At 45.4% G+C, this 14,497-nt stretch overlaps 1 protein-coding gene across 1 annotated transcript; it reads left to right on the forward strand.

Annotated features, from left to right (window-relative positions):
• Positions 1-1,788: 1,788 nt before the first annotated feature.
• Positions 1,789-10,344, forward strand: LOC148048898 (hydroxysteroid 11-beta-dehydrogenase 1-like protein B). The gene is made up of 6 exons (XM_087705860.1): positions 1,789-1,975; positions 4,170-4,300; positions 5,618-5,729; positions 6,376-6,561; positions 8,487-8,630; positions 8,716-10,344. The coding sequence occupies exons 1-6, from the start codon at positions 1,894-1,896 to the stop codon at positions 8,928-8,930; spliced, it is 870 nt and encodes a 289-aa protein (XP_087561986.1). The 5' UTR covers positions 1,789-1,893; the 3' UTR covers positions 8,931-10,344.
• The last annotated feature ends 4,153 nt before the right edge of the window (positions 10,345-14,497 follow it).

Consider the following 14,497-nt stretch of genomic DNA (forward strand, 5'->3'; position numbering starts at 1 on the left):
TCTTCTCTTCCTTCCTCAGAAGCATAGAAAAGTCACAGGACTCATTTTACTTACCTTGGAAGGAAGGAAGGCTGAGTCAATCTTGAGCCGGTCAGGATCAAACTCCTGGCTGTAGCTTGCAATACCTACATTCTAACCACTGTGCACGATGGATGGATAGATGGAGGGAGAGAGGGAGGGAAGGAAGGAAGGAAATAGCAATAGCACTTATACACTGCTTTATAGTGCTTTACAGACCATTTTGTTTACAGAGTCAGCCTATTGCCCCCAACAATCTTGATCCTTTGAAGGATGGAAGGCTGAGTCAACCTTGAGAAGGTCAAACTCCTGGCAATGGGCAGAATTTGCCTGCAATACTATCTTCTAACCACTGTGCACCATGGAAGGAAGGAGTGAAGGAAGGAAGGAAAATGAACAATAGCAATAGCCTTTAGACATATGTCACTTCACAGTGCTTTACAACCCTCTCTAAGCACTTTACAGGGTCAGCCTCTTGCCCCCAACAATCTGGGTCCTCATTTGACCCACCTCGGCAGGACAGAAAGGCTGAATCAATCTTGAGCCTGGTGAGATTTGAACTGCCGAATTGCAGTCAGCCGGCAGTCAGCAGAGGTAGCCTGCAGTACTGCCTTCTAACCACTGCACCACTGCAGCTAATAAAAGATAAAACCAGAGGTGCTACCTCACCACAGATGAAGGATGTGGGAGAGGAATCCAAGAATAAACGAAAGGAACAAAGTCGGTTTAAACTTAAGCCTTCGACACAAGGCAGCAGGGAAACCTGAACCTTTTGCCATCGGAACTGATTGCCACAAGACCAGCTTTCCCATTTTCAGATCTCCCGATCCTCCCGATCATATGAACTCCATCCCAGCATGAAGCATTGAGTGAGGGAGCCACAATTCTCACTTTCCTTCTCCCACCTCATCTAAGCTTCCTTTTATGTTGTATGATGAAGTGTTATGTACAATACTTAATTTAGTGACACTTTGAAGTTGCAGCGGCAGTGAAAAAAGTGACTTATCCCTGTTTTTCACTTATGACCGTGGCACCATCCCCATGGTCACATGGTCAAAATTCAGACGTTTGGCAGCTGATTCACATTTATGTCGTTTGCTGTGACTTTCTGATGATCAAAAGTCCGGGGCGAAGCCAGATTCACTTTGTAACTGTGTTTACTAACTTAATGACTGCAGTGATTCACTTAATAACATTGCAAGAGAGATTGCCAAATTAGGCAAAACTCACTTTAACAACTGTCTCGTTTGGCAACATGACATTTTGTGTTTCCATTGTGGCTGTTAAGTCCAAAATTGAAATTTGGCATTTATTACTCTAGAAAAGCCTCTGGGATAGGTTCCAAATTTGGGAACTTTTAAGACTTGTGGACTTCAATGGACTTGTGGCTGACTGGGGAATTCTGGAAGTTGAAGTCCACAAGTTTGGACATCCCTGCTCTGGGAGCTCTATCCAATCAAACCAATCAATTTGGCCCACTGACCCAGGCCCAGAAATCTTCCCCTCCCTCCGGAAAAGAACCAGTCAGGGGACCTTGTGAAAGGCTGGCATCAGGATTGCTGGGGTGTTCATGCTTTCTACACACACAGTGATGCAAAACCTGTGGCCAAAACCCCCTCAGGCCAAGGCCTCCCAGGCAACTTTTGAAACCGCTGTGATATTTATCTTGGATGGCTGTCAATCCCTCGGTCCTGGAGAGAACCCGAGTCAGCAAAGAGGCACCGCCTCCCCCACCCCCTTGAGCCTTGCCCTGATTGGGCGCCACCAAAGCCTCCTGTCTTTCATCAGAGCTGGGAAAACTCCCTTTCTGAACTTGGCGATGTGCTTGCAAAGAAAAAGTGCGTGAAGCTTCACGAGAGAGCTCAGACGCTGGCCATGGCGCTCCTCAAAATCCTCGTCCCTCTGCTCATCGGCTTCTGCGCTTACTATTACTACCCACAGGAAAATTTCTCTGCAGGTAAGGAGGGTAGATTTCCCCCCCCCCATGGGGAGGCCAGGCCATTGCTGTGCTTCTGCCTTTTTTCTTTTCTTTTTTAATTACCCTTTTTTTCCATTTAATGGGAAAAGAATGGGCTTCCCTGGAGAGGGGGAAATGTGGGTGAAACTCCTGCATGCAAGATGTGAAGGAGGCGAGCTGGTTTTGGTCTCGCCAGGAGGGCAGCCCATTTGTGGTGTTCCTACAATGGGCTTGGACCTCCACACTAAAGAAAAGGGTTGGGGGTCGCACAACACACCCCAAATCCAGCATTGAGGCAGACGTCATCCATCTCTTTAAGCCCATTGCCTGGACACCACTGATGAGCACATGCGAACATCCCTTTCTTCCTCTGTGTGATTTTCTCTGCACCCTCTCGTGCGCCCTATTATTCAGAAAATCTCCCCCCCCCCCCAAGGGGAAACGGCACGTTGGATAATCTCCAGATTTCAGATTGGGAAGGGGATGTGGGTTTCAGGAAGTAGAAAAGGGCAGGATGGAGATCAGGAAGGCTGTCAGAAGTCCTGGAAGCATCAGCTTTGCATTTCAGCTACATCCAAGCTCTCGTGGCAAATGGTGCCACACACTGGATTCTCTGCTCACACAGTCCTGTTGCAAGAAAAGGAATCCATTAGCAAATGGTGGTGCCTTTCAACAGATGGAATCTATTGCCCAGGGCTGGGCAGCCAGCTTTCATCCCTGTCCCAGATACCTGGATGGGTCACCTCAGAGGAAGAGACGGGGAGCTGCTTTGGGGGCTTGAGGTTGAGCCGACCTCTGCCCAGCCCCAGGGCACCTGGGTGAGCCCCCATCCTCCACCTACCCCGAAGCAGCAGCACTGATGGAGTTTGAAGTGGCTGCAGGGCACCTTGGCAGTTCTGCAATCCCTTACCTGCAATTCTCACCCACCTGGCGGGAGGCTGAGCATCCCTGATAGTAAGTGTAGCTGGTGGCCAGACATATTCTACTTAGGTGGCAGTTAGGAGAATGTAGAAAGACCCAGGTTGAGGTGGGCAATGCACCGGCCAGGAGGAATTCTGGGAGTTGAAGTCAAAGTCTCTGAAGTTGAGAAATTCTGCCCTCCCCCCTTGCAGGAGCAAATTGCAGAAAATGGTGCTGGGGAATCCTGGGGGCTGAAGTCCATAGATCTTTAAACTTGGCTGGGTTGGGAAATTCAGGCAGTGCAGAATCTGGGGAATGAACTTGGGGGGAGAGATGGGGGGGGAGTAGAATTTGGGGCTGAGAAAAGATGCAATTAGCCCAAGAAGGAAAGAACCAAGTGGGGAGAACCAGACAATCCGCTTTCTCCACCGAAACCTGAAAAGCCCCATTAAATCCCACCCACCGAGAAGGAATTTCTCTGCCATCAGCTGGTTCCACAAATAATTAGTTTAGGGGGGTGGGCTGCCCTGCTCCTATTGACAACTGAAGATCCCCCCTCAGTTTGGAGGGCTGTTTGTTCTCCTTCGGGGCGGGGTGTGTGTAACTTTTCTCCATGCCAAAATGCCCCCCTCCCTCCCTACTTCTCTGGCCAAGCCGCGGAGCATGGGAGGTGGATGCTCGCTGGGCTCTTGGTTGCTTCGCTTCGACGTGGGTTACCAAAGGGTGGTGGGGGGAGCAGCAGACCGCTGGCATCTCCCGAATGACCTGTGTCCCCGATGAACGGGGGGGGGAGGGAGGGGCGCTCTTGGAAGCGAAGCCTTTCGTTGGAATTTGCCCCGAGAGAGAGAAGAGGCGGCTTGATGGGGCTCTGGTGGGGAATCGAGTAAGGGTCCAACGGAAGGGGGAGGAGGATAATGCTGTCACCCCTCCCCGACCCCTTATTTGCTCCTTTATTCACTTTCCTGCCCAAGGAGTGGCTTTCAGAAGTGCGCCCATTAGAACCGTCCCTTTAGACGACACACCCAATTGAATAAAAAGAGGAAATGTAAACTGCTTCCAATAAGTGTTTGAAGCGGTGAAGCTTGAAGGAAAACTCAGAAAATTCACAGAAGGGAACACAGAACAATACAAGAGGGCTGGAAGGGACCTCGGAGGTCTTCTAGTCCATCCCCGCTGTTCAAGGCAGGGAGGTCCACGCGTGGGGCCGTGGATCTCTTCCCTTAGTTAAAGACCTTCGGCCAGCCTCGTTTTCCTGGCAGCGACATCCACGGGCCGTCTCCTCTTCTGCCCGCAGAGATGGTGCGTGGGATGCGCGTGTTGGTGACGGGTTCCAGTTCGGGCATCGGGGAGCAAATGGCCTACGAGTTTGCACGGATGGGCGCCCACCTGGTGCTGACCGCCCGGAGGGAGGAGCAACTGCGGAAGGTAAGCGAAGAGACCCAACCTCGGTTACAGGAAACCGAATGTCACGAAACAGGCAGGGTGGGGGCTTATAATAAGCATGAAAGTTAATCCTGCTGCCATCAACTGCTCTTGACCCCCCCAAGGTGATTTTAAAAAAAGACGGTAGCCACGCATCTTGACTTTTGTTGTTGTTAAAGATTAGTAGAGATTCTTTTATTTCTATTTTATTTTTTGTTAGAATTTTTCAAAAAGCATGCAAAATTAAAAGATTTTTAAAAATTTATGTGGGGGAAAAATTAAAAAAAAATTAAAAAGAAAACATAGAATCATGATTCCTGCCCTCTTTTCTATTACATAGTTGCCATCTAAATTCTTTCACCTTCCTGTTTAACTTACTTTTTAAATCCCCAATCCATAAATCATCCGTTTTGTCTTTGTCTTTCAACAAATATCCATGTAAAGTTTCCAGTCTTTCAAAAAAGCCTTTCTTTGATCAAACTAGTCAGTTTCATTTTTTCCACAAGTTTTCTCATCAATATTACAAGTCATATTTCCTGTTTCATTTCATTATTCCTTTATCTTTGTGTATGCAATAATCTCGGCGCAGTTATCATAGATACAATATGAAATTTACAATATGTAAATTTCTGACACTTATTTTCTAATTCATTGTCCATAAAACCCCATTAAAACGATTCTCGTTCCATCCTAATATTAAGATTAGGATTAGGATCGCACAGGTTAGGTCTCCTCCGGATTCCATCTGCCAGCCAATGTCGGCTGGCGACTCCCCGGGGGAGAGCCTTCTCTGTTGCAGCTCCGGCCCTCCGGAACGAGCTCCCTGTTGAGATCCGGACCCTTACTACCCTCCAGGCCTTCCGCAAAGCCACCAAGTCCTGGCTCTTCCAGCAGGCTGGGAGGAGCTGAGAAGCATCTACCTCCACAGAAATTGTGAATGTTGGTTTTGTTTTTAATATGCTGTCTTTGTCTCGTTCCCCCCTTTCCCTTGTCTTTTGTGAGCCTCCTGGAGTCCTCCGGGAGTGGGCTGCATACAAGACAAATAAATAAATAAATAAATAAATAAATAAATAAATAAATAAATAAATAAATAAGTAAGTAAGTAAGTAAGTAAGTAAGTAAGTAAGTAAGTAAGTAAGTAAGTAAATAAATAAATAAATAAATAAATAAATAAATAAATAAATAAATAAATAAATAAATAAATAAGATTCACAGAGATTCAAGCGCAGTGTCATGGCCACCATTGTGACTTTTTCAACCAAACACCAGTTCTTGCGAGTCCTTTCCAACCCTTTGCTGCCTTTTTCCCTTCCTCTTCAGGTGGTGAAGAAGTGCCAGGACCTGGGTGCCAGTTCTGCCCACTATGTGGTTGCAGACATGGGCAACCTGACCGCTGCCCAAATGGTGGTGGAAGAAACTAAGGCCAAGTTGGGTAAAGACGACTTTCTCCATTTCACCCAGGACCAACCCTTGTGACTCCTGGGGTGGGATGGGGTGGGGTGGGGTGGGGTGGGGGGAGAGACAGATTGAGGAATTGGATCTCAGAGGGGGTATTCAGCCGGTTCAGACAGGCTTGCCCAAAAGGATAGTGGAAATCGTGAGTGGATCCGCTTGCTTGCCCTGGCTCTATGCTGTCCTACTTAAGCATGTTTTCAAGCCGCGTGCATGGGTGCAAGCCACGTGTGCGATCAAAGTGCATTCTAACCACTGGGCCATCAGGCCTCCTTGCATTCCAGAGGGATGAATTTAATGACAATAAAGTGAGCAGGAAAAGCAAGGATGGCCAGCAGTGGGGGGAGGGTGCTCATTCCTGTCCTGGAGGATCAACCATTTTGGCTCCTGGCCTTACAGAGGCCCAAGATACCTCAATATCTAGCCCTGTGCCGGCCTGGCTGGCCAACCTTCACCTGCACTAGGCTCCTTCCAGTGCTGACCTGTGATGTCAGGATACAGCCCCTTTGCAGACCTCTGTGTGCCCATGCTGGAAGACACCCTCCACGGATGGCAGCAGGCCAGCACCAGAAAAAGGTCAGTTTGCCCCTTGTGCCCTGAATGCTCTCTGTACTTCGCTCCCCCAGGAGGCCTCGACCAACTAGTCCTGAACCACGTTGGGGGAAGCTCCTTTGGTCCCTTCAAAGGAGAAATTGAGCCTGTGATCAAGTCGATGACGGTGAACTTCTTCAGCTACGCCCAGATGACCATCTCTGCCATGGATCTTCTGCTGGAATCTAAGGGGAACATTGTAGTCGTCTCCTCCATGAGTGGTAGGCACCGCAATCCTCACACAGGGCTGGCATATGGATGATGCCGCAGTGGAGCATTCGTTTGTGCTGACGGAGGGACTCTCCTGCATGTGACCCTACCAGTTCTCAGTTTGATGACAGAGGATTTGCTTCCAGGTGTCATCCCAGCACCAGCCCCTCCATTTCCCCATCCCTTTCTCTCCTTGCATCCCGTTCTTCCTTGTATTCCTTCTTATACTCACATTCATTCATTGCCTCTTATTCCCCAGATTTCTGGTCTCTTTCTTCCTGATGATCTCATCCACTCCATCCAACCATCATTTCTCAATCAAGTCGTTCCATTTAATTAATCAATCAATCAACAAACAAACCAATCAGAATAGATGATCATATTTCACTCTTGGTTTTTATCTGCCCTTCTCATTGTAAGCGCTGTAACTGACTTTCTTCTCCAGAAGACAGCTACAATAAGCAGGCTTTAACTGGCTGCACATCACCTTTGGGGTTGGGTTTCTTTGCAATGCAGAGATGCAATCAGCTCATGCACAAGCCATTAGCTATGTTCTACCCACACATCCCCGTCAAGTCAAAGTGACAGGTATTGGTCACTTAGCAACTGTTACAATATAGACCTACCTTGAAGGTCGTTGCCACTTGGATTCAAAGTTCCAACGGTCACCTGACTGCATTTGACAAGAGTTTTGCCAAAAACGGGCACTTCTAGTTTTCTCCAAAACCATGCCCATAGTAAAGCGTTGGTTTGCTGAATGACTGCTGCAAAAAAAAAAAAAAAAAGGATTGCAAAATCAACCTGATATTTACAGTCATGGTGGGCACTGGGCGGGCTCCAGAGACTACTTGTATTAAAGTAGATGTGGAAGGGCATTGAAAGAATTGCAAGAGTGGAAGAAGAACCCAGCAGAGATTATGCTACCTGAGACTTCTCAGGAAACAATAACTGAATGGAAAACTGCTGGTGACCGTCTAATGCTGCACCATAGAGAGTATTTTAACTCGTGACCCGACAATTGCGCGATAGACATATGCGTGCCAACAAAATAGCGCCGATTAAAACTCGACATCAGAATTGCGCCCACAAATTCGCGACATCAAAATTGCGCCAACAAAAGCGCGATGTCAAGCACAATAAAATAAAATAAAAATTAGGGTTAGGGCTAGGGTTAGGGTTAGGGTTAGGGTTATAACGTACGTATATGCGTCCCACTATGTTAAAGGCCCAGCACACTCACTGGGCTGTCTATAGTTTGTTGATGACGCGATTTTGTCGTCGCTCATTTGTTGTCACAAAATCGCTAAAAATCAATTAGCGATGTTGACGTCACGGTTTTGTCGGCGCGCATATGTCTATCGTGCATTTGTTGGTGAACCATTTTAACTAACTCTGCCTGTGTAGGGTTTGCCAATTGCACAGTGGCAGATAGGACAGTGCTCCGGAGGGTTAACTTCATTGCCCAGAGGATCATGGGTTGCCCCCTCCCCACTTTGGAAGAGCTTTATAGCACCTGCTGCCTTAAGAAAGTTCAAAACATTCTCAAAGATCCATCTCCTCCTGGGCACCCTTTTTTGGAACTATTACCATCTGGCACATGGTACAGGATAATAAAAACAAGAACAATCAGGCAGAAAAACAGCTTTTATCTCAGGGCAGTAACTGTACTGAACTCAATTGCATAGTGCAATATTAATGCAATATCAGGGTTTTTTAGTTCAATTGTATAGCATGTGAAGGATGCGTGTTTGTGTTTTATTTTTATAGTTATAATGTACACTGAATATGGCACTTAATTTCCTTGTACAAGGTGCAAATGACAATAAACTAAACTAAACTAAACATATGATTGGGGAGAGAGATTGAGGGAAGGGAGAGAAGGAACAGACAGTGGGAGCAAACCATTTCTCTGTCCACACCAACCTCTCCCTCCCAGGACGTGTCCCAGGCCCCTTCAGTGTCTCCTACTCAACAGCCAAGTTTGCTGTGGAAGGATTCTTCACCTCGCTGCGTACTGAGTTGCGCCTGCGGAACATGGACCTGCCCATCACTGTGGCTGTGCTAGGCTACATCGACACTGGTGAGTGACACGTCGAAACCCTCCTTGCCCAAATCCAGCACCCTCCTCTCGGGATGACCACTCAACTTTTTCCTCCTTTCTGCAGAAATGGCTGTGAAGACGGTGGGAAACAAAATCACCCAGAGGCCGAGCCCCAAAGAAGATTGTGCCCGGCAGATTGTGAGGGGCGGAGTGTTGCGTTACCGTGAGGTCTTCTATCCTTACTTGGCGCTGAAGCCTACCCTGATCTACAAAGAGCTGCTGCCCGAACTTTTGGACCAAGTCATAGGTTACGGCTACAGGCTGGAGAACATCCTCTAAAACTCGCCATCCATGTCTCCCAAAGATCGGGACTGTTATGTAAGCTCCCTGTTGGGAGAGCGAGTATGTTCAGAGAAGCGTTGTGAGAGTTGTGTTGGAGAACACACAAACCAGCATACAGAGACACCACAGTTTAAATAAGCTTTTACTTTTGTGGAAATAGAGGAATCAGAGTCCATCAAACAGTCCAAGTCATATACGGATAAGAGTCAGTCATCAGTGTCTTTCATTTAAGGGATAATCCAAATAACATAGTCCATAAACATACAAACAGTCCGGTACTCAAAGTAGCATTATCTGTAATCAGTGATTGGATCAATTTAACTAATGATAGGATACTTAATATTGAGGGACATGACTTGGTATATGGCTGGCATGCTTACCTGTTATATAACAAAAAGTGGACAAAAATTTTAAAAGTCATATTTTAAGGAATGCTTTATTGCGGGTTTGGGAAAAATATCAATACAAATTAAATGACAAGATACCCATGTGGGCCATTCCTAGACATGCAATAGAAAATATGAACATAGCACAAAAACAGGATAGAATTACTTACAGACAGCTTTTTACCCTGGAAAGGGGGGGTATTACAACTAAAACCCTTAGATGTATTAAAAGAGGAAAGAGTAATTCAAACATGGTTCCAGTATGGGCAGTTACAGGCCAGGTGGAAAATAGATCAAAAAATTGGTTTTATCCAAGTTGAGGATAATCTATTTAAACAAATAAGAGATCAAAGTTTAATGCATATAAAGAGGATATACAATGTATTAGTACAGATGGATTCCGAAACAGAATTAGTTAAAGATTGTATGATAAAGTGGGCTCAAAATATTGAAGAATTGAAGAACCAATAATGTTGGATACATGGGAAAGAATTTGGGTAAGAAATGTGAAATTTACACAAGCCCAAAACCTGAGAGAAAATGTTTACAAGATGTTCTATAGATGGCATTTAGATCCTAAAAAGTTGGCTTCTATGTATTCGAATTTACAACCCAAATGTTGGAGATGTGGTTCTCTTGATGCTACATATTTCCATATATGGTGGACTTGCCGAAAGGTTAAGGCATTTTGGATAAAAATATGGTGGATTATACAAAATATTCTTAAAAAAAGGATAAAGTTTATTCCTCAGTTATTTTTGTTAGGTATAATTACTGACTGCACAGCGGTAGAGGTTAACTTGATTTTGCATTTAATAACGGCAGCAAGACTGTTGGTGGCGCAATACTGGAAGAAGGAAGACTTGCCTACAATCCAAGAATGGACATTGAAAGTCACAAATTTAGCCGAGATGGCTAAAATATCTGCATATCTTAAAGACAACTCAAATGAGAGATATAAACGAGACTGGAAAAAATGGATCAATTATATACAAAATAAAGACGGGACTAAGAAATTCCAGATAGCCTATGCTTAAGATCAGGAATGATTTAAATTGTTTAAAGTTAGTTTAGCCAGGAGGAGCTAAGTTCAATGCAAAGATGTTATTAATTTCTTATTCTTTTTTTCTCAATATATCTTAGACTGTGTTTGTTAAATATCTATACCATGTACGGGTTCTGGGAAGTCGTGGGGGGGGGGGGTAGGTTGTGGGGGCTCGGGGGGGAGGGCGGGAGGGGGAAAATATATTAGGCCTGACGAGGGAGGGTAGATTTTAAAGTAATATGATTGCATATGTATACTGTCTTCTCTTACAACATGATATTGTCTATGTAATAGTATACATGTGATTATATGTTATGAAAATGGAAAATAAAAGGTAATTGGCAAAAAAAAAAATCCATACAAACAGTCCGGTACTCAAAGTTTGCTAGCAGTTGCAAAACTTACAATAGCTCACGGCACTTTCTAACATCCAGCTTCCAAAAAACACTCAGATCAGATCAGCCCAGCATCTAATAAACAGAAAGCTAACAGTAATTCTGGCTCCCTCTTATGGCCAATTGAGAAAAACAGCAACCAATCACATTTTACAGTATGATTTAAAGAAAACATTCACGTAGCATCTTCCCATACACGAAAAGGCATCTTGGGTTCAGTTTGGCCACGCTTTCTGGGCCTGAAAGATAGCAATAGCAATAGCCCTTGGACTTCTGTACCGCTTCACAATGCTTTACAGCCCTCTCTAAATTGTTTGCAGAATCATCCTCTTGCCCGCAACAATCTGGGTCCTCATTTTACTGACCTTGGAAGGATGGAAGGCTGAGTCAACCTCGAGCCGGTCAGAATTGAACTCTTGACACTGGGCAGTCACCTGCAATTCTGCATTCTAACCACTATGCAACAAGGAAGGAAGGAAGGAAGGAAGGAAGGAAGGAAGGAAGGAAGGAAGGAAGGAAGGAAGGAAGGAAGGAGAAGAAGAGCAATACCACTTAGACTTGTATCGCTCCACAGTGCTTCACCATCCTCTCTAAGTGGTTTCCAGAGTCAGCCTCTCACCCCCAACAATCTGGGTCCTCATTTTACTTACCTCGGAAGGATGGAGGGCTGAGTCAACCTTGAGCCGGTCAGGATCAAACTCCTGGCTGTAGCTTGCAATACCTGCATTCTAACCACTGTGCACGATGGATGGATAGATGGAGGGATAGATGGAGGGAGGGAAGGAAGGAAGGAAATAGCAATAGCACTTATACACTGCTTTACAGTGCTTTGCAGACCATTTTGTTTACAGAGTCAGCCTATTGCCCCCAACAATCTTGATCCTTTGAAGGATGGAAGGCTGAGTCAACCTTGAGAAGGTCGAACTCCTGGCAGTGGGCAGAATATGCCTGCAATACTATCTTCTAACCACTGTGCACCATGGAAGGAAGGAGTGAAGGAAGGAAGGAAAATGAACAATAGCAATAGCCTTTAGACATATGTCACTTCACAGTGCTTTACAACCCTCTCTAAGCACTTTACAGGGTCAGCCTCTTGCCCCCAACAATCTGGGTCCTCATTTGACCCACCTCGGCAGGACAGAAAGGCTGAGTCAATCTTGAGCCTGGTGAGATTCGAACTGCCGAATTGCAGGCAGCCGGCAGTCAGCAGAGGTAGCCTGCAGTATTGCCTTCTAACCACTGCACCACTGCAGCTAATAAAATATAAAACCGATAAAGATTCCTGCTGGGCGTCGCGCCGGAGCGAGCTGCCGACAGATCCTCTGTTCGGTTCGCCCGGTCTTTGCACGAGCGTGGCCGTAATAGGCAAGGTCCCTTCGAGTTGCGAGGACCTGTGGAGAGGGGAAGCGTCGGAGCAGTGGAGGGAGAAAGGCGATCTCCCCCCACAAAGCGAGAAGCTCCCTCAGAGCGCGTGCAAAAGAGGTCGGCTGATTAATGGCCGACCAGAAGACGTGGCTGCCAGCCTTCAACAAGGAAGGGAGAGACAGCTGCAGGGAACGTTGCGGATTGAATGACGGCAAATGTAAGATCTTGACTTAAAAGCCTAAATCTGAAGGGATAAACAACTTAACTGTAATAAGTACAGATACGTGTGTGGGCGCATTTGGTTGAAGCGGCTAGTAAAGACGAACAGGAAAGATTTGAGAGAGCCGAGTGACGGAGCGGATAGAGAAAGACCGAGACTTTGGATTATTTAAATTATTTAAATCGGGAGGATTAACGGAGGACGAGACGGAGGAGAGAAAGACAGTCAGTTGGATCTGCCCCCTTCGTGGGAAAAAGGGGGAAAAGCCTATGAGCCACGAGGGTTTGAACCAGCTTTAAAACTTTGAGAGCGCGGTGCCATATTACAGCCAGAGACAACAGAAGGACAACATTATACTGACAACAGGAAGTGATTGATGGGTGAGCTCTAAAATACTTTCAGAAACTCTGGCCTCTCCCATCTCTTGTCTCTTCACGCTGAAACATTTCCCCCCTAGCTAGTAAACGCCTCCCAGATATTGCAGAATTAATTGATTCTATGTTGGATAGCCCTGCTCTAGTGTAACTATCTTGCATGTCCTCCAGGCACTGTATAATTACTCAAGCGGCAACCAGAAGGTACCAAATTTACAGTTTAAAGGGGGAGAACTGAATTAACGTAAATGGCAACGAGAACAGTAACTTTAACCAAAGGGAGTAAAAAGCAAACGCCTTTATCTACCCCGGTGAGGGAAAAGTCACCTGAGGGCAGGCAAATGGGAGACAAGACAGCCCCAGCTCCACAAGGCCAGGAGGTAACAATGGACTCTTTACAGGAGGCAATACTGAAGATGAGCGAAAATGTCACCAAAGGTCTGGAGGGAGTAAAGAATGAAATGCATGAAGTTAAGAATAATATGGGAAAGATTGAGGAGCGTATAGGGGCGATACAAGCAGCGCTGTCGAAAAATGAACAGGAAATTCAAAATGTTAAGGAGAGAATGAGAGTAGCGGAAAAAAGGATAGACAAAGTAGAGGATAAACTGGAATCTATAAACTCAAACCTGGAGGAGGCCATCCTTCACCTAGAATTAGAGCGATCAGCATACTATCTGAGACTACAAAACGTGGAGGAAGCAAGAGACGAAGACCTCCGGGAGCTGATTGGAGAAATTCTGGGACTAGTCCTTGACAGGCCGAAAAATGAGGTCATTAACGAACTGGACGAAGTCTATAGAATTAATACAAGCTTCGCGAGACGCCATCGACTTCCGAGGGAGATACATGTGAGGGTGTTGAGAAGACAACTAAGAGAGGACATTCTAAGCACAATAAGAGGGGACTCACTAACGTATAAGGGTAAAGAAATCCTCATTTTAAAGCAGATTCCCCGGAGAGTCAGAGAGAAGAGAAGGAAATACAACTTCCTCTCCTCACAATTAAACAGACACAGAATCCAGTTCCGATGGCTTCTTCCAGAAGGATTGTTAATAACATGGAGGGAAAAGAAGTACCGGATAGACACTTTGGAGAAAGCTCAAGAATTCCAGGAGCTCTTACTAGCAGATGAAGAGAGGTTTAACAAAGAAGGAACCTTAAGATAGGAGGACTCTATAACTGCAACTCAGCGGGAGGGGCGAGAGACGGGAGAGGTCAGGGAGCGAGAGAGATATGGCAGAGAAGATTCAAGAGCAAGGTCACCAATTGAGACAAGGTCTAAAGGTGCCAGCAAAGCGAACAACTTGTAAAGGAACGGGGGAATGGGAAACGAATGTACTGTCAGCTAATATAAATGGTCTTAACATAACTTCCAAAAGAAAACGTGTACTGTTGGATCTAATGAAACAAAAGCTAGATGTAATTTGTCTTCAGGAAACCCATATTAAAGAGAAATATAATAATCTGTTAAACTGTCCAAAATTAGGTAAATTTTTTTGTTCGTCAGCACAAACTAGAAAAAGGGGAATTGTGATGTATATAAAGGAATGGTTGAACCCCAAATTAATACATGCAGACAAAGAGGGTAGAGTATTAATGGTGGAGATAATGAATGGTGGGAAAAAAAATTTACTAGTTGGAATTTATGCTCCAAACCAAAAACAAGAAAGATTTTATATAAATCTATACAAGAAGATAAATGAAATAAAGTGGCAAAATATATGTATTCTAGGGGATTTCAATGCAATAGTAGACGGCAAAATGGATTATAAGGGT

The sequence above is a fragment of the Thamnophis sirtalis genome, unplaced genomic scaffold (genome assembly GCF_051295495.1).
Source record: "Thamnophis sirtalis isolate CommonGarterSnake01/CBP01778 unplaced genomic scaffold, rThaSir2_p1.2 scaffold_2, whole genome shotgun sequence".
NCBI lineage: Eukaryota > Metazoa > Chordata > Lepidosauria > Squamata > Natricidae > Thamnophis > Thamnophis sirtalis.